At 43.0% G+C, this 18,374-nt stretch overlaps 1 protein-coding gene across 13 annotated transcripts in view; it reads left to right on the top strand.

Moving 5' to 3' along the window:
* Positions 1 to 18,374, top strand: part of DTNB (dystrobrevin beta) — a 383,895-nt gene that overhangs the window by 60,130 nt on the left and 305,391 nt on the right. For 12 of the 13 annotated variants that reach the window (XM_074947300.1, XM_074947299.1, XM_074947308.1 and 9 more), the window contains 2 exons: positions 7,643 to 7,856; positions 17,974 to 18,059. In XM_074947300.1, the coding sequence (XP_074803401.1) occupies positions 7,643 to 7,856; positions 17,974 to 18,059 (300 nt within the window). Of the gene's footprint in view, positions 1 to 2,193; positions 2,699 to 7,642; positions 7,857 to 17,973; positions 18,060 to 18,374 lie in introns of those variants that run through there. The other variant, XM_074947307.1, reaches the window with a different exon arrangement.

The following is an 18,374-nucleotide window of genomic DNA, read 5'->3' as shown; positions in this document are numbered from 1 at the left end:
CAGTGGACCCCCACTTCCCTGTCAATATCTGCTCTTGCTCTGGTGTTACATTGTTGATTTTATGCCCAATCCTTGCTCTGCTCAACTCAGAAATGTCCCCGAGCAAGACACTGCTATAAATCAATTATTTATATTGATTTCTGATGGGTCACTTGGGGGTTAGGAGTCACTATTATGCATTTGGCTGATGCTGTGTCTAAAAAACAGATTATTAGAGAAAAATCACTGTGCCCTGTGTGTGTACTTTTCTTGGCGAGCAGTCAGGCAGCAATGATCCTGGGGCTGTGTGAACCGGGGAAAGGGAGCAGGTAGATTTACCACGTTCCTGGTTGAGTACAGGACAATTGTAAAAATTGTAGAAAACATCCTTTGGAAGATTACATTGTTTCTCTACTTTTATCACCCAACCCCAATCTTATCGTCCTCTTACAAAACTGAGCCATGTGGAATGGGGAGAAGATTTGAGGTGGAGGGGTGGGCAGTGGAAGGGGAAGGGAATACTTTGAGGAGAAGTTAGTCACAGCAGTCTTTTCTCCCTTGGAAGATTGCAGAATTTTTCCTGTCCTGATCCCTGTTGTCTTGCCTCGCCCCACTCTGAGCCATGCTGCGCAAGCTGTGGGGAATGGAGGTGGGAGAAGGATCCAGACTGGCAGTTGCAGTGGAGAAGTGAGGGCGCTGATCTGAAACTTCAGGGAAGGAAATACAGTTACAGTATCTTTCTTTTCCTCCATTTCACTGTTGTTAGACAGGCACAGGGGCAGGATTTTCTGGTGATGCCGGGGGTGTGGTTGGTGCTATTTGTTGTTTACATTTCCCTTTACAAGGAAACTCCATATGTTAGCTGAGAATATAGTCAATTTCCAGTTGAATTGCCTCTTAGTCCTGTAAGTATATTTCACCACATTTTTGGCATAGCAGAAACACCAGCTAGGTCTTGAGGTTCAGTGGCAGTGTTGCAAATCTTCTTGGTCCACCTTCAGAGCTACCCAAACCCATCCATTCAGCAATATGTAGAGGGTTGACCATTAGCAGAAAAATCTTCTGCATAGATTGCCAGATCTTCCCCACAGGACTGCAAAGCCATCTGTTTTCTATTTTGGTACCTTGAAAACGGTATGTTCTTCAAATGGTCACCAACCTTTAAAGAATAATTTGCATACTGATAACATAGCCCCTGAACAGAACTGCCCCTTCCCCTGCTTTGAGACATTATGACAATTTTAATTTTTTTAAAAACATTAGAACATTTTTCTTACCATTCTTACCTCTGCTCCTTCCTCCTGGTATGCAAGACTTGTGTGAGAACCAAGGATAGTCTAATAGTTGCATTCATGGAATGATTAAAAGTATCGTAAGTGTGGCCTTCTACAGCAAAGTTATTTTATGTGATAGGGATTTCTCAGCTTCTTCCAAAGGAAAAAAAAATGCTACCCTTGTCTTTGAATTGGCAGGACCTTCGTCTCCTGAGAGGGAATCCATTCTGTCAGGAGGGCAGGCGCAGCACCCCAGAGACAGCAGAGGCAGACGGAGAAGGACCCTGGAAGAGCTACTCAGAGGGATGGACAGGAGGAACCAAGGAGCACTCTGAGTTCCTCAGGGCATGAGAGGATTAGTCTCCCCAGTAGGAAGACACACTGGTGAACTGGTTCATGAGCAGAAGGCAAGCCATAGGGAAAGGGAGCATTCCCTGTTGGAGAGGCTTATAGAACTGGTAGTCGACTGAGTTCGGGGTCTGCTTGCTGCCATTGCCTCTGCACAACCGCTTCCACCTCCTTCTCCAGCTGCTGCCCAGGGTACAGCTGAGCCAGAGGACCTAACCCCCAAGTGACTAGAAGGAGACCATGGAGCCTGCAAGATTCCTGGGACAAATGCCCTCCACTGTTACCCAAAACCCTTTTGCCGGGGGACACCCTTGAGCATCCAGGAGGGGAAAGATGAGCTTGCAGGAGTCCCTGAATCCCACCAAGTGTTATCGTTTCCTTGACTGATGTCCTAAGTGTGATGAACATAAGATATTTTTAGGTTTTGGATTGGGCCCCACAATTCACAGCACATGAATTGCAATGGTGTAACCATCTGATGCTATTATACTATAAACACTTTTCTGTCTGCATCCCCCTCTTCCTCTGTTCAGAAATATCTGAAGTCACAAGGATATATGCACATGATGGGGAAGTGCAGTTAGTGCTCTGTGCGTAGAGAAATTATTAGTTCTCGGTGCAGCAGAACACGCAACCTAAGTGTTCTGGGGCTGGAGGTTTGGTGCAAGTTCCTAACATGGCTCTATAAAGGTCTGTTTTATCATTCAGAAGTTCCTCATTCTAAAGCCACTGCTGGTCATCCCAAGTTTCCAAAATGATGTGATCCTACAACACTTATTTGTTCTCCTGCACCAGAAGTGACGGTCCACTCCAGGATATACTGTGGCAATACTGGCATTCACCATATCTATACCATATGAGCTAAATTACTTGTCATTTAGCAACAAGGTCAGCAGTCTTTGATATGTCAAATTTCTGCCCAAATTCCACCTATCATCTTGCCAAACACCTACTCCACTGCATAACTGTTTATCCCGCAATAAGAAGCGGGAGCAGAAGCACATCATTATACCATTGCTCTGTCTTCCATCCACCTTGGAAGGGATTAACAGTGAGGGGAGATGTAATGAGGAACTGCAGTTGACAGATTTGTGAAGGTGAGGGACAGTACCTGGAACACAGAGCAAAGCAGTTTCTAGAGTGTCTCCCTATCTGCACTGTGCCCTGGGATACCACCCCTGTAATGGTAATACTAATGTTGTGTAACAGTGGCAGTGTGGATGTGAGTAAACGCATGTAGCTAGCATTATATTTGTGTCCAGCACAGCATATGTGAACACTTGGCATAAGTATGGAGAGCATGCATGAGTATGTACGTGTCTAGTGACTGAGTATGCACGCCAATGTAGACAGAATTGAAAATGCTTAAGAGAAAAATGCTTTGAGGATTTATTTTTCACTTCTTCTTCAAGAACTTAGAAAATTCCAGATCTATGTTCATCATTCTAGAAGTCATACAACAAAAAAATAAGACATTACACTGTTTCCTAAGGGAAAAACAGTCAACGAACAACCTAATACTTCAAAAAAAAAAAAAGGCCAAAAAAAAGGCTATATAAAGGGGTCCTGGAAACAGTTTTTACCTCTGTTGGAAATTATTTTCCTATTAGTTTTATTGACATTTATCATGACTTAGTTTCCTTACATGCACTCCTTTATTAATTCAAAGGCCACTTGGTGTTGATTACATCCAATGAACAAACATTAAGTCCACATACATGTCTGTATTTCAAAATGGTGGCTGCACCCGGCAGGTGGCTTTTGTTTCATGCTAAAGCCCTGACCATAGACTGTTTACTAGCCCATGCCATAGAGGGCATGTACCATCAACCTGTTTTTTTCCCCCCCTCCCTGCATCTATCCTGGTCAGAATGGCAGCATGGCACAGCCACAACCTCTACCCCACCTGCCCTCTACTCTGTTCCCACAGCATATTCAAATGAAGAAAAATTCAGGTATGTGAAATTCAATAGTTTGAGATGAAGTTACAGGAGAAAAAAATGGTTCGTATTCTCAGTTTACATAAGGTAGACATTAGTACTGCATGCCCATAAAGGTATTAAGACTACAGCTTCCTGCTGAAATATATATATATATGCCCTGTAACACACATTTGTACAGAAAAATAAATTTACCTTAGGAATGGTATATCTGTACAACTCTGACTGGCTTTTCACAGGGTTTGAGAAAGACAAACAGTTAAGGCTTCAAACAATCAGTACAAAACCTGGTGTATTTTTCTCTGCATGTTGGCTACTACTTATCACCCTATTAATCTCTATGTGCTTACATATTGATTATTTAATAATTTGTTCTAGTACCTTTCCAGGTATTGCAGTTAGGCTGACTGGTCTATAATTCCCTGGATCCTCCTTGTTCCCCTTTTTCAAGTTAGGTACTATGTTTTCCCTTCTGCAATCCTCTGGGATCTATGGCACCTGCAGTGGCCAGACCTCCAAGGATGGGACCTTTATGAATGGCTGAGTGGCTGGCTAACTTGAAGGGGAAGAAACAGAAAACTGCGGATGAAATGTTCCCAGAACTCCCAAATTGAAAACAGCAGCAAGCTGGAGGTCTGAGAGGAAAAGATAGGGAAATATCAGAGAAAGTTTTGCAGTGGCCAGAGACAGAGTTGCCATGGCAAAAGACACAGTAGAGAAGGATATACATGCGGCAGCAGCTCTTGGAGGCAATCCAGAATCAGAATGCTCAGCTGCATTGCATGCTCGTAGAAGTCACACAGACAATTGAGTGTCCTCAGCCAGGACCCAGCCATGTTCTGCAATCCCTGGACAATACAGGGTACTGGGAACACAGGCATATGTTCCCCACAGCCCCTAAACAGCCGTTCTCCCAGATACCATTCCCCACTCCAGCTGAAACTTGAGGCAGTGAGAACAGTTTTACCTGGGAACCCAGCTCTTTTAGGCATGATACTTAGAGCCCAGCACATGACCCCGAAAAAGCAGAACAAGAAGAGGCGGAGGCAAGACGTACGCTTGCCTGTGAACTGGAGCATACCCATTCTTGTGTTTTCCCCTCCACCGCACAATGTCACTTTAAAGCAGTATTTCATTGTTTTAATTAAAGGTTCATTTCTGTTTGTTACACAATAAATTGTTTAATAGTAAAAAACTTTAAAAATTCATTCAAAATGATTTGGTAATGCATAGTACACAGAAAAACCGTACCTTTTCCATAAGCCATAGCTTTTTATAAAAATATAAAACACGGATGCAAGATGAAATAAGAAACGCCACCCAAGTACTTATTTGGTATATGCAATCCAGTCAAGCCAAGCCATGCCATGCCATGCCACAGTGTTCTTATAAGCTATATTCAAGGCCACACATTGAAGGTGCTGCAGTGTTCATAATTCATTCCCCACTCCCACCTGGATAACAGCTGCACTCACAGCTGCACATCTTCAGGCCTGAGACTAAAAGTAAAAGCAGTAAGCATCCCTGACAGTACTGCAGGGCTAGGGCAGCACAGATCTCAAAAAAGTTTGCCTTCGCCATTTTGAAATTCTTTTGCCACTGCTGGTCATCCCAGTTTTGCAGAATGGTCCTTTCCCACTAATCAGCACTGGTTTCCTGAGCCCAGAAATGGCAATGCACAATGTGGTGATGCTGCTCCAGGAATAGTTCCTGTAGCAGCAGTTGCTCGATGTCCTCCTCCTCCTCCTTCCTCTGCTACTGGAGAAGCTGCTGCTGCAGCCACATTATCTGCTTGGTGGTACAGAGTGCAAAGTCCAAAACTGAGGCCACCTGGCTTCAGGAACTCAAGAAGCCCAGATAGCTTCTGCGTATTCGTGGCTGCTAGCACAATGGCGCAGATCATTGTTGGGTCCACGCTGGCCGACAGGAATTCAAAAATGGTGCTAGCCCACCCAGAAAGAGGAAGCATGGGACAGAGAGACTGGAATCATGGAAATTTTTAATTTTGACCCTAAGTCCCAGAATTCCACTGGCTTCCCCTGCACATCCCATAATGTGCAGCAAAAAGCCTCTAATGCACACAGCACAATTGTGAAGCAAAGGACCATGGGATCCCCTCCCAGAATGCCAAGTATTTAGGACACACCAAGCCCCCGACATCTGAACGTAATAATGCAAATTGAAGGAAGGCACAGTCGTCCCATGTGCATACTACTAGTATGGTCTACCAATATGTGTCAACTCAATGTGAACTAAGGCTTTAGTTACTGTTCCAGGACTATATTGTGTGTGTGTGTGCGCGCGCGCGCCCAAAAAATGAAATTTGATCGTGCTCATTGGAACCTAGGCAACCATCAACTTCTAGTTCAGTGATCAATTTATTTTTATCTGTCAGAATATCCAATATAGAAATACCCTGAGTTGGTTGGAATGCTTTTTTCTGCTACAGGGCTAATTATATTAGCTGGCTGCAGCCTGCTGGGTCCTTTGAGTGGTCAAGGGGAGTGCAAACTGGTAGGTACTCTCTTGCCTTACATGGCACCCCCAAACTTGGGGAGATGGGATGATGGGGCGATGTGTGCGTCCAGGGGTAAGAGTGGGGGAACCTGGTTTATTATGGGAGTTCCTAATACACTACGTGTGCTGTTGCTGCTGCTGCTGCTGTTTTGTCAGCAACACAAGCCCAGCTCTTCAGAATGTTCAAATTCATTTATACTAGGCATGCGTCCAAAGGTACAAATGGAAATATTGAAATGAGGAACAGCCTTGTACATACATGGGTAGAAGACTGTGTGTGTATCTGTTTTTATTCAGAAGCTGATCTGGTACTTATTTGTTTAGTACCAAAAATGTGCTCAGTATTGCAGAGGAAAAACCAAAGATAACCCTAAGAGATTACTCTCCACAGGGCAAATGGAAAAGATGAAGTGCCCTATGAGGGTAGTGGCTTGGTGTGTTAGGCTTCCAGTTCCACCAAAGCTTCAATTTACTTAAGGTACTTGTCTGGCCATACTATGAGCACCTTACAGTCTTTAATGTATTTTTCCACGAGGCACCCCTGAGAAATAGGAAGTGTGGTTATTCCTGTTTTTCAGATGGCAACTGAGGCATGGAGAGACTAAGTGACTTATAAGGTCACACAGGAAAACTGTGGCAAAGTAGGGAATTGAACCAAGATCTTCTAAGTCCCTGGCTAGTGTCCTAACCACTGGACCTCCCTTCCTCTTTGAGCATAACATTACAAATATGACACTAACAATAATGGATTAGGCACCACTGCTGAACATACCTGTCATAATGACAAGATCAAGGAAGTAGAATGGTTGAAGTGATGTTTATAAAGGGAACCCTGCCTTGCTCCATACTTTTAGAAGGCTACTGTGGAAAGAGACGGACAAGACACTGCAAAGCCATATCATTCAATGATCAAAAATGTGTACTCAGTGAGTTGGGTGCAAGCTCAAATGAAGCAACGGTCCATAGGAACCTTTGCCTCTTGGAGTGCCACATATTTTGCAGCATAGAATACTCTATTGGTGTCTATGAAATAGCTGCATATGATGGAGTTTCTTTGTTTTCCCTGAAAACTCTAAGAAAAGCATTCAGGTTTGGAAATGTCAAAGCAAAGGTTGCCTGCATGATCTAAAATATGTCCCAGTAATTAGACTTTGCTATAAAGCATGACCACAACGAAGCACAGATATGGTTTAGAATGAGAAAAAAATTAAATTAAAACACTTCCTGACTTTTAGTGCTTCACTTTGCAGCCTTAATTTTTTTATTCCAGGAATATATACTGTTTAACAGCTCTTAAAGAACTAATAGAACATGATTAGACTAAATGTTCACTATAGCCTGATTTTGACAATTGAAAGGTTTTCTTGTGAGATTTTTGTGACTAAACACATTGTGAGGAATATAATTTATCCTCCACTTTGGTGATTTTAATAGGATGCCCTCTTCCCCCGTTTCTGAATTCTGAGGATGGATTCTGCTTTTTTAAAATACCAAAAATTAACATGTTTTCCAAAAGTGGTGTGTCTAAGAGAGTAAAACTGAATGTTACAAAAAATAACAGTTAATTTCTTTCTGTACTTTTAGTTCATCTTGTTGATATCTGGAATATGATTGAAGCCTTCCGAGACAATGGCCTTAATACATTGGATCACAACACAGAGATCAGTGTTTCTCGACTGGAAACAATCATTTCATCCATCTACTACCAGCTAAATAAACGCCTTCCTTCGACTCACCAGATCAGTGTGGAGCAATCCATCAGCCTTCTCCTCAACTTTATGATAGCAGCATATGACAGGTTAGTAACTCTTCCAGATGCATTCCTTTTTTTAAAACTAGTTCATTTATTTGGGCACACCCTGCTTAAGGGCTGCACCTAAATTTTATAAAGTGGAGCAGATTGCACATCTGTAATGTAGTGGTATCTGCGGAAATTTATACATCATGGCAAGCAATGATCAATCTTTAAAATTTTGTTCTTGAGCAAGATGAATCGCTGCCTGCTGGGACCTGTATGTCTCTACAGGCCACATATTAGGATTAAAGATAAAGGGCAACAGTGTTGTGCATGAGGGCTCTTAGCTGGCCACGTTTGGTTCCTGGGACATATTGTAGCCAAGCCTTTTTGTGAAATGCTAATTAAAATAGAAAATAACATTAACCTAATGGTAACATGATTTTGCTGTAAAATCGCATGATAGGAGAGTCTCAAATTTATGTACATGCAGTTTCCTGATTAAATTTGGTGCATAAAACCATGTTAATATAACACATGTTTTGATACTAAGTCTTGATCCCACCTAGAGTTTGCCAAGGAAGGGGCTAACACCTCATCTTCTGACTGATAGAAGGACCACAGTTGTGTCTTCAGAGTGCAGCATTTTCTTTTTGGTTTGGTTTGGACCCTTAAACATATGTCCACATCCCTTCCTAGCAGTCTTGTTGCAACAGGGGTGGATCTTGTTCATTAGACTTGTTATCCTTCTTTTTAGGCAGAAGGTTTTCTCTGTGGGATCTCTGAATGACAGCTGCAGAGTTCCAACTGTTAATTAGCAGCTCCACATTTTTTCAGAATGTCATCTATAGTCTTTCATATTGTTTGCCCCCCTAGCTATTCCTTCCTTTCCCATCCTTTCTTTTTTGCTCTTGCCCTCTCCCATAACACTGCCCATCTCATCCATCATGACCAAGGAGCAGAGTTGGAACATAATGTATTCAGAAAGTTACAGCACTACTGTAAAAGTGAAACATCTCTCACAACCCCACACCACCCACAGTGCAATGGACAAGTAGAAAGGCTGAACTGACCTCTGCTGGCTATGTTGAAAACCTTGCCAGAAAAATAAAAGTCCCACTGTAAGAACTCCTTTAAGAAGGCAATCTATGCCTATAACTGTACATGAAATGAGGCTACACCCTTGAATTTATTATATAGAAGATGACCACATTTGCCCATTGACCTCACATTTGATCTATCTATAAACTCTGACCTGGGGACTTTAAAGATTACATTGAGAGGTGGGGACAACATTTCAGAAGCTTGACAGAAGCTTATAAAATGGCATCATAATGTTCTAAAAAAAGTCTGCTGCTCATGTTAAGAATCACTATGATCAGAAAGTACAATGTGCTGCCCTATTGCCAGGTGACAGAATACTTGTCCTGAATCTTTCAGAGAGATGGGGACCAGGCAAATTAAGATCCTGCTGGGAAAGTAATATTCATGTAGTATTTCAAAGGAAAAGGGGTAGTCCAGTCTATGAAGTAAAAGCAGAAGATGGAGAAGGACGTGGTAGAGTTCTCCAAAATCTTTTTCTTCCCTGTGACTTCTTACCATTGGAGATTACACTACCCTTTAGACCACCACAATAGATGACCCAGAGACCTAGGCAAACTAGTGCAATAAGAGATCAAAATGGGGACTGGAACTTGGACTCCAGTGATTCTGATACGGAGAGTGAAGATGAACAACATTACATAATGGTACCAGATATTGCCCATGGCACAGATAGTCTGAATCCAGAAGCAGAAACATTTAATCTATGATTGGGAAATAAGGATGATGTTAATCCTGTAAACTTGGAAACTGCTGATCAAACTGATGTAATATTTGCACCAAGCACTGAAAGACATGAATGCCAGATTATGCCAAGGAACCTGAAACCAGTAGTGCACAAGAGGGCAGATCACCAGAACAATCCACTGACATTCAAGGTCGTCTGACTAGAGGGATAAGAGGCCCTCAGACACTGACACATGAAAGTTTAGGGACACCTACTTGTCAGTATCTAAATCCAACAGTTGGACTGGTGAATACACCAGGGGTTGTCTTCATGTTTGTCACATGCCCTACCAAGTGCCTATTCCTGTACCTTATCCTGTTTTCTATACAAGACTGATGTAATATTGATAAAAGAAGTGATATTGACCTATGGTATGGATATTGCTCTATATCAAGTGTTTTATAGTACTGGATAGTTTGTAATTATGTTAATTTAATACATTTTCTGAATAGCTTGACATATGCACTGTCACTTGGAGCTATATGGTTAAACCACTGATCACATAGGAAATATTATTTCATAAGTAGTTAAGATTTTGTCATGGTATTTTTTAGTAAAAGTCACAGACAGGACATGGGCAGTAAACAAAAATTCACAAAGGCCTGTAACCTGTTCCTGAGTTTTATTAAAAATAACAGGGACAGTGAAGTGGGGACTAACCGCTACTCCAGGCCCACAGCTGCTTCTGTGGCGGGGACTGACCACTGCTGCTCCAGCCCCTGCCCACTGCTTCAGTCCCCGGGGGGGAGGGGCTGCTCCAGCCCCGTCCCCAGTCGCTGCTCCAGCCCCACCGCTCTGACCAGGGCTGAAACCAAAGAAGTCACAGAATCCGTGAACTCTGTGACAAAATTGTATCCTTATTCATAAGGTATGAATATCTTTGGGGATTTAGGGTGTTCAGAACTGATTATTTAGTTGGATAGTGGAACTAAAATTGCTGCAGAAACTTTCTGCTTTGTGAAATAAACTGAAGAGCGATGCAGAAACTTTCACCATTAGTACAGAACTCATGACACAGGAGAGGCCTAAACTGTCAATTGGGAATAACAGTTGTGAGCTTGTGGAACGTGTGGATTACTGCTAATAAGTCAAATGGATGGATTATATGTTTTGTTTTTTTAATGGAAGTGTTGGAATGATATTACATTTACGAGGGAGGGCTATAGCACTCATACGGGAATGTCAGGGTTAGACATTGTGGTCCCAGTGTGAGTCTGTGGCCAAAAGAGCTAATAAAATTGTGGGATTAATAAACGGGAATCTTGAGTAGGAGTAGAGAGGCTATTTTACCTCTATATTTTGCACTGGCGAAATCACTGCTAAAATGTTGTATCCAGTTCTGCTGCCCACAATTCAAGGGTGTTGATAAATTGGAGAGGGTTCAGAAAAGAGCCTCAAGAATGATTAAAGGGTTAGAAAACATGCCTCATAGAGAAGCAGGAGGGGGTAGTGATCCGAGGGCTTGATGAGTCTCGGCAGTCTCTCCGTCACATCGTAAATCCTAGCTCCTGGCAAGCAGCAGACTTCTCGGTTTTCCCGGTCGGGGCGGCAGATAGATGACTCAGTACCCCTGAGGAGAGAGTTCCCCGACCACCACCACCCGCCTCCTTCTCTAGGGAGCGGTGGTCGTGGAACCCCCAACCCTAGGACAGTGCATCTCATGCCTTCCAATTGGCGGCATTCCTTTTAGCTTGACAAAGAGAAAGTTAAGGGGTGATTTAATTGCAGTCTATCAGTATCTGTATGGGAAACAAATAATGGGCTCTTCAATCTAGCATAGGCATAGCAGTATCCAATGGCTGGAAGTTAAAGCTAGACAAATTCGGACTGGAAATAAAGCGTAAATTCTTGACCAGTGAGTGCAATTAACCATTGGGACATTTTACCAAGGGCCATGGTGGATTCCCCATCACTGACAATTTTTAAAAGAAGATTAGATGTTTTTCTAAGAATTTGGTCTAGGAATTATTTTGGGGAAGTTCTGTGGCCTGTGCTATACTGGAGGCCAGACCAGATGATCACATTTTTCCCTTCTGGCCTTGGAATCTATGAGTTTACCTGTGTCTTGTCCCTTTAAGGATTGAAGGTCTGCTGAAAGGGGCAAAGGGAACAGCTCTGGTTGCAGCAGCAGAGTTGTGTGTGTTCTGGAAGGACTGAGCAGCAATGGGGCTTGTGCAACCAGGGGTGTCTTATTTGTTTGGTTTTTGGTTGGTTTGTTTTATTTATTTCTAAATTCAATAAAACTCCAGTTTCAAAACTCTTCCTGGTATCCGAGTGAAACACAAGTGGCCTTAAGCCAATCTGAACAGCCTGCTTTTGAAGTAAACCAGTAAACCCCAACATTTTATCAGGGGACTCATTCCCTTAGCCAGTTTTTCAATTTCCAAGGTCAAAGAATTTCTTAAAGCCCAACCATAATGGAGCTAAGCATGTGAAAGATTCCTATGACAGCATATCTAGCGCTTCCTCATGTTCCCACTAATGGGATCTCAAGAGCCTGTGTCAGTGTTTTGGACCCTTCTACAAAGCTGTGTGCTACCTTATGGCACTGAACGATCAGAGCTCAAGGCTATTTAACGGACGTGGGAGCCCCAACCCTCCTCACTTCCTTCTGGCTGCTTAGGACTGAGGATATAAGGAACCTCAGAACTGTGTCCATGTCTGACCAAGCCAGACAACTAAGACACTTTTTCTCTTGTACATAGCTTGGTATTTTAGCTTTCTTAGATAATTTCCTAGCTATAAATAGTTCAGAGCAATGTTTCCCCTTTCTGAGTGTGCACCTCCGTTCTGGGATTGATGCCAACCCTTGAGGATTCAAAGAAGATATTTAAATGGTGCAGCTCCTGTCTCAGGATCCTTCTCAATTTGAATGCTGTCTCCTGATGTGTGTTCTGCCTGGCAGAGGTGGACCATTCTGCCCCTGTGGTCAGATCTGATGTCTGCTTGGCTGCCTTTACTTCCTGATCCAGCAGAGATCATCAGTTAACGTTCCAGGCTGGGGCTTTGTGCCATGCCTGGCTCCAAGACACACTACTTCAGAGTTGCATAAGTTGACTTTGACACCACCTGTTAAGGTGGGATCTGAGAAGGCTCTGCATCCTGATAGTGTGGAAAGAGCGGATCTTTGGGCTTATTCTTTTTGTTGAGACATCCATGGCATCAAAGATTGCCTGGGGCTACTATTTTGCCTGTCTCTGGTCAGTGCAAAAGCTCTCCTCAAATTAGAAGCTGTCCAAGGTTCAAGATTCCAGTGCCAGCACTTCATCCTCAATGCCAGCCAAGACCTCTAGACATAGTGCCAGGACAATTGCCCCATGCTCCCAGACACCAGTTCTGATGTTATGGTGTCAAGAACAAATCATAAAAAGCTCCTTCTGAGACCATTCGTATCTTGCCTGCCCGTGTTGAGTCCCCCAGACCCACAGGCCTTCCCCATTTCAGTGCTTCCTGTGCTGTTTAAAGCACAAAGAGAAGAGAGGGCTATTCAAAAGGCTTCTCGGAAAGCACCACAAAAAGAAGCGTCACCAATCCCAGGACTGCATGGTGTCTGTTCCAGTTGACCCCGATGGTACTGTATTTTTACTTTCCAGTACCTTCTCCCTGACACCCTACTACAGTGTCCATTGAACTTAGGAGACTCAGAGGAGGGGCTGGTTCTTCTTCGGGTGTCCTCTGCACATTCCCACTAATGGATGTGTGACGGGTTCCCCCAGGAACTGGGGTACCACTAAGCCGTCTGACCTACCAGCCTGCGCTCCCTCTCACACTGTGCTGCTGTGACAAGCTACAAAGCCTTCCAAGCTTGCACTTTCACCAGCATTCACACAGGTAGGGACACACCCAGCTGCAGTTACATGTAGGCTCTCTAACCACCAGCCTCCCAGCCTAGGACCCCAGAGCAATACTGTCCTGCCCTGGTCAAATATGGCCAGTATATGTGTTTAATACCCGGTCCACCTCTCCCTCAAAGTGAAGAGGACCATGCACACTTGTGGTAACCAAGCAGAGATTTTCTGCAGGCACCTTAGTCAAACATACACTGGTTTGGATTAAAACATAAAATAAGTTTATTAACTACAAAAAGATAGATTTTAAGTTATTATAAGTGATAGCAAACAGATCAAAGCAGATTACCTAGTAACTAAACAAAAATGCAAACTGAGCTTAACGTACTAGATAGATAGGTTATGAATTAGCAAATTCTCACCCTGAGTGATAAACAGGATGGCAGATTCTTAAGCTGCCTTTGCTTTGCAGCTTGGGTTTCCCAGGTTTTCATACACAGGCTAGAAATCCCTTTAGCCTGGGAGCATCACTTCCCTCAGTTCAGTCTTTGTTCCTGTGGTATTTCTAGGTGTGTTATCCTACAGGTGTGTTGCCTAGAATCATAGAATATCAGGGTTGGAAGGGACCCCAGAAGGTCATCTAGTCCAACCCCCTGCTCGAAGCAGGACCAATTCCCAGTTAAATCATCCCAGCCAGGGCTTTGTCAAGCCTGACCTTAAAAACCTCTAAGGAAGGAGATTCTACCACCTCCCTAGGTAACACATTCCAGTGTTTCATCACCCTCTTAGTGCAAAAGCTTTTCCTAATATCCAATCTAAACCTCCCCCATTGCAACTTGAGACCATTACTCCTCGTTCTGTCATCTGCTACCATTGAGAACAGTCTAGAGCCATCCTCTTTGGAACCCCCTTTCAGGTAGTTGAAAGCAGCTATCAAATCCCCCCTCATTCTTCTCTTCTGCAGACTAAACAATCCCAGCTCCCTCAGCCTCTCCTCATAAGTCATGTGCTCTAGACCCCTAATCATTTTTGTTGCCCTTCGCTGGACTCTCTCCAGTTTATCCACATCCTTCTTGTAGTGTGGAGCCCAAAACTGGACACAGTACTCCAGATGAGGCCTCACCAGTGTCGAATAGAGGGGAACGATCACGTCCCTCGATCTGCTCGCTATGCCCCTACTTATACATCCCAAAATGCCATTGGCCTTCTTGGCAACAAGGGCACACTGCTGACTCATATCCAGCTTCTCGTCCACTGTCACCCCTAGGTCCTTTTCCGCAGAACTGCTGCCTAGCCATTCGGTCCCTAGTCTGTAGCGGTGCATTGGATTCTTCCATCCTAAGTGTAGGACCCTGCACTTATCCTTATTGAACCTACTTTATGACTACTGGATAACACCTGTAGCTAGCAGTGCCTACTTTAACAGCTGTAGGATAAAGGTTGTTTGAGGTGCAAGTGGTGGTCTCTTCCATCCTCCCCGTGGAAGGAAAAGGCCTGGGGAGAGACTGTCGAATCGTGGAAGTCAACGAATGGCTATGCAGGTGGTGTTGGAGAGAAGGCTTTGGACTCTTTGGCCATGGGATGGTGTTCCAAGAAGGAGGAGTGCTAGGCAGAGATAGGCTCCACCTAACGAAGAGAGGGAAGAGCATCTTCGCAAGCAGGCTGGCTAACCTAGTGAGGAGGGCCTTAAACTAGCTTAGTTTGCACTGCTAGCTAGGGTTCCACTATTCAGGCTGCAACAGTAACAGCATCATGTGACACCCTGGCACCTTGTTATTCACCACTGTCATATAATTAGAATAAGTTCTACACACAGTATGCCTTGTGAGGTATCATTCCAAAAGTCTTGATCTGCTCGACAGTAATATCTCGTCGGATTGTACGTGCTATTATCGTATGTGAAGTTATGAAGTTGGGCTATGTAGGTGTTACTGAAACATGTTGTGAGGTTGAAAACACCCACAAGCAGCCTTTCAGGTACAACAGTAAAAAGGCCAAACAATGTTAGTGGCTCATTGAGGAAATGCACACAAGCACCAGGATTACCCCAGGAACTGTGTACAGAGACAGCACTAGACAATGGGAACTATTTGACCCAGGTCACAGCAAAAGAGCTTTCCAGCAAGTGGGAAGAAGATATAAAAGGGCACTGTAGGCTTCCTTGGGGAGACGTCCGTTGTGATCCGATGTGGACTTTCTGTGGAGAACCTGTTCATAGGCACACACAAAGATCATCTCCCCTTGCAATTATCCCTCTTCTCCCAAGTGTTCAGTGGGTACGCTCCCTACAGTAATGCCACCAACTCCAGTCAGAAGTCCCGCTACCATCAACATCTCTGGCTAACATCTCTCACGTGCACTCTGAGCACAGAGATTAGGTCACAGCTCCACAGGATGATCCTGGGACACAGACATGATCTCCCCAGGTAACATGGTCTGTTGATCTCTTGCCAGAGTTGACTTCAAAACAGTTCTACAATGTGGTGGCTGGAGCCCTACTGCTGCGGCTCACATTTGTCCCAGCAGTAAAGCGAAGGCATCTTCAACATCCTACAGTCCAGAGAAAAAAGGAAGGTAATGCCCTTTATCCAAAGGGGGACATTTAGCATCCCTTACCACCATGCTTGTAAAGGCAAAAGATGGATGATTGTTTTATACCAGGTCCCCCAGGTTCAGTTCTGTTGTTCACCCTCCTACAAATGCACTGGTTATCATAGCAAAGTCTCTGAGAACTTCATTCTCTGCCCCTCCAGACAGGGAAGTCAGAAGATTGGACGCCTTTGGCAGAAAAGTCAACTCTGGGTATTGAGGTGGCAAGCTATGTAGCTCCTTCCTTTTCTTGACCAATTGCCATATATCCAGCAGAAGCTGGCTAAGGACATTACCCAAGGGGAAAAAACTTGCCTTCAGCCTCTGAAGGTAGCATATGACATTTTTGATGCAGTGGCAAGATTTATAGCCTCTTTACAGACATTCATGGTTGAACTCATCTAGTCTTTCTGTGTTTGCCTAGTTCAAAATTTGTGATCTTCCTTTTGAGGAAGAAAGAACGTTCAGCAATAAAATGGATAAGACCTTACAGCACACTAAGGAGGCAAGGTCAGCTGTGAGAGCTGTATGGCTGACGCAACCTCCCTGCCCAAGAGGAGGTTCTCTTTTTGAGGTTTTGAGTACCAAGATAATGTTTTCTATCTTCCTTTGCATAGACGAAATACCAGTTTCATAGGCAGCCTCTAAAACAAGCTGCTAAGAGACCATACAGAAATAAAACCAGATAACTGAAATGTTTTTCTGGAGGCAGCCACAATCTTCAGCCTTCCAGCCTCTGTTTTGGTGGGTCTGCTGGGAGTACAGAACCAAATACATTTAGTTTTCTCCCTTTAGAGATCATTTGGTCTATTTCCTACCATCTTGGGAACAGAACATCTGATAATGGGGTCCTGCATGTCATCCAGAATGACTGCCTCCAATCCCCCATTCCTCTTCTGAAATCCTTCTGAAATCTTATTTCTAGAAGAGGTGGAGTCTCCTCTCCAGAAGGAATTTGTTGAAGAGGATCCAAGTTTCCTCTTCCACTTGTATACTATCTTACCTTTTCAGAGTTGCTGTAAGAAATCTGTAAAGTATTATCCATAGCACACAGTACGATATAGATAATTCAGTCAGTCTTTTTATTTAGGATTATAGTGCTCAGAATTTATGTATTGCTTATACACTCTCATGTACATGCTCTCAGTATTCCTTATTTATGTTCAACTCCGACTAAATTAACTGCGTACTGAGCATTAAAATGGCTTTATCCTGAGATCACTGTTCTTTATAGCCTCTATAATCCTCTGTTACTATATGTTGTTTGTGTTTCACCTCCTTGTAAAGTGTTTTGTGATTTTTTTATGAGAATAGTTGTTTTTGCATACCACTTTGTGCTGAATAAAATCTTTCCATTGTTTTTATAAGGAATTAGTACAATTTTTTTCTCATGCTGACATTAGGAAATGGTTGCCTGATAGTGCCATCTGTTCCTGATAGTGCAGCAGTCTAGGTGCCTTTAATTAGAATAACAAGCATCCATGTTTGTTCCTGTTCTTCTCAGAATGTTCAGAATATCTTGTAACCTAACCTGTTTTGTTAGAATACCACTTCTTTCTCTGAGTGTCAGGCAGTGTTCATAAAGAGTTGGAATTCCCGAGAAAGGGCAGCAGTAAAAGCAAGAAACATAATTAAACGGGCTTATTCTAAATAGAAGGGAATGACTCATAATAATCAGGTTCCACCATGTAGTAGGTAGCTGTGGACAGGTAAAACAAATGCAAGCCTCTCTTCATCCATAGAATGCCCATAATTCTGCAAGAGAACGTGATTTGTCATTGGCTACCTGTTAGCTGTTCTAATTTATTGACAAAGCTAAATGTTACTATCATTTTTTGCATTATGTTCACTGTTAAATAGTTTTATAAAGCATAGCACTTAGGGAAGGCATGAATGAACTTTTCTTCTGACCCTGAAATATTTTTGTTCTTATCCTTCCATAAAGTAATGATTTATCATGTATTTTATTTTGCAGTGAGGGCCATGGGAAGTTGACAGTGTTTTCAGTTAAAGCTATGTTAGCAACCATGTGTGGTGGGAAAATACAAGACAAACTAAGATGTAAGTACTTTCAAGTAAATTTAACCATTATTTTAAATTTTCTATTTCCACCATTAGTCACACAAACTTCGTATTTAATTGTTACGTTTTGGAAAATTAGCTACATTTTTCTTACTTATCCAGCAGTCATGCTACTGGAATGAATCTTATGTTAATTTAATCTTTCTGGTAATGCATGCCATCTACTGGCTACAGAAGATACTCAATTTGTATTTAAAAAGCAATATTTTGTTCAAAGAAAGTGAAACAAAACTCCAAAAACCTGAAACTTATTTGACAGTTATCCTTCATAAAGTTTCATTCATTAAAGGCTTG

The sequence above is a fragment of the Natator depressus genome, chromosome 3 (assembly GCF_965152275.1).
Source record: "Natator depressus isolate rNatDep1 chromosome 3, rNatDep2.hap1, whole genome shotgun sequence".
NCBI lineage: Eukaryota > Metazoa > Chordata > Testudines > Cheloniidae > Natator > Natator depressus.
This window is presented reverse-complemented; position numbering and strand designations above follow the sequence as displayed.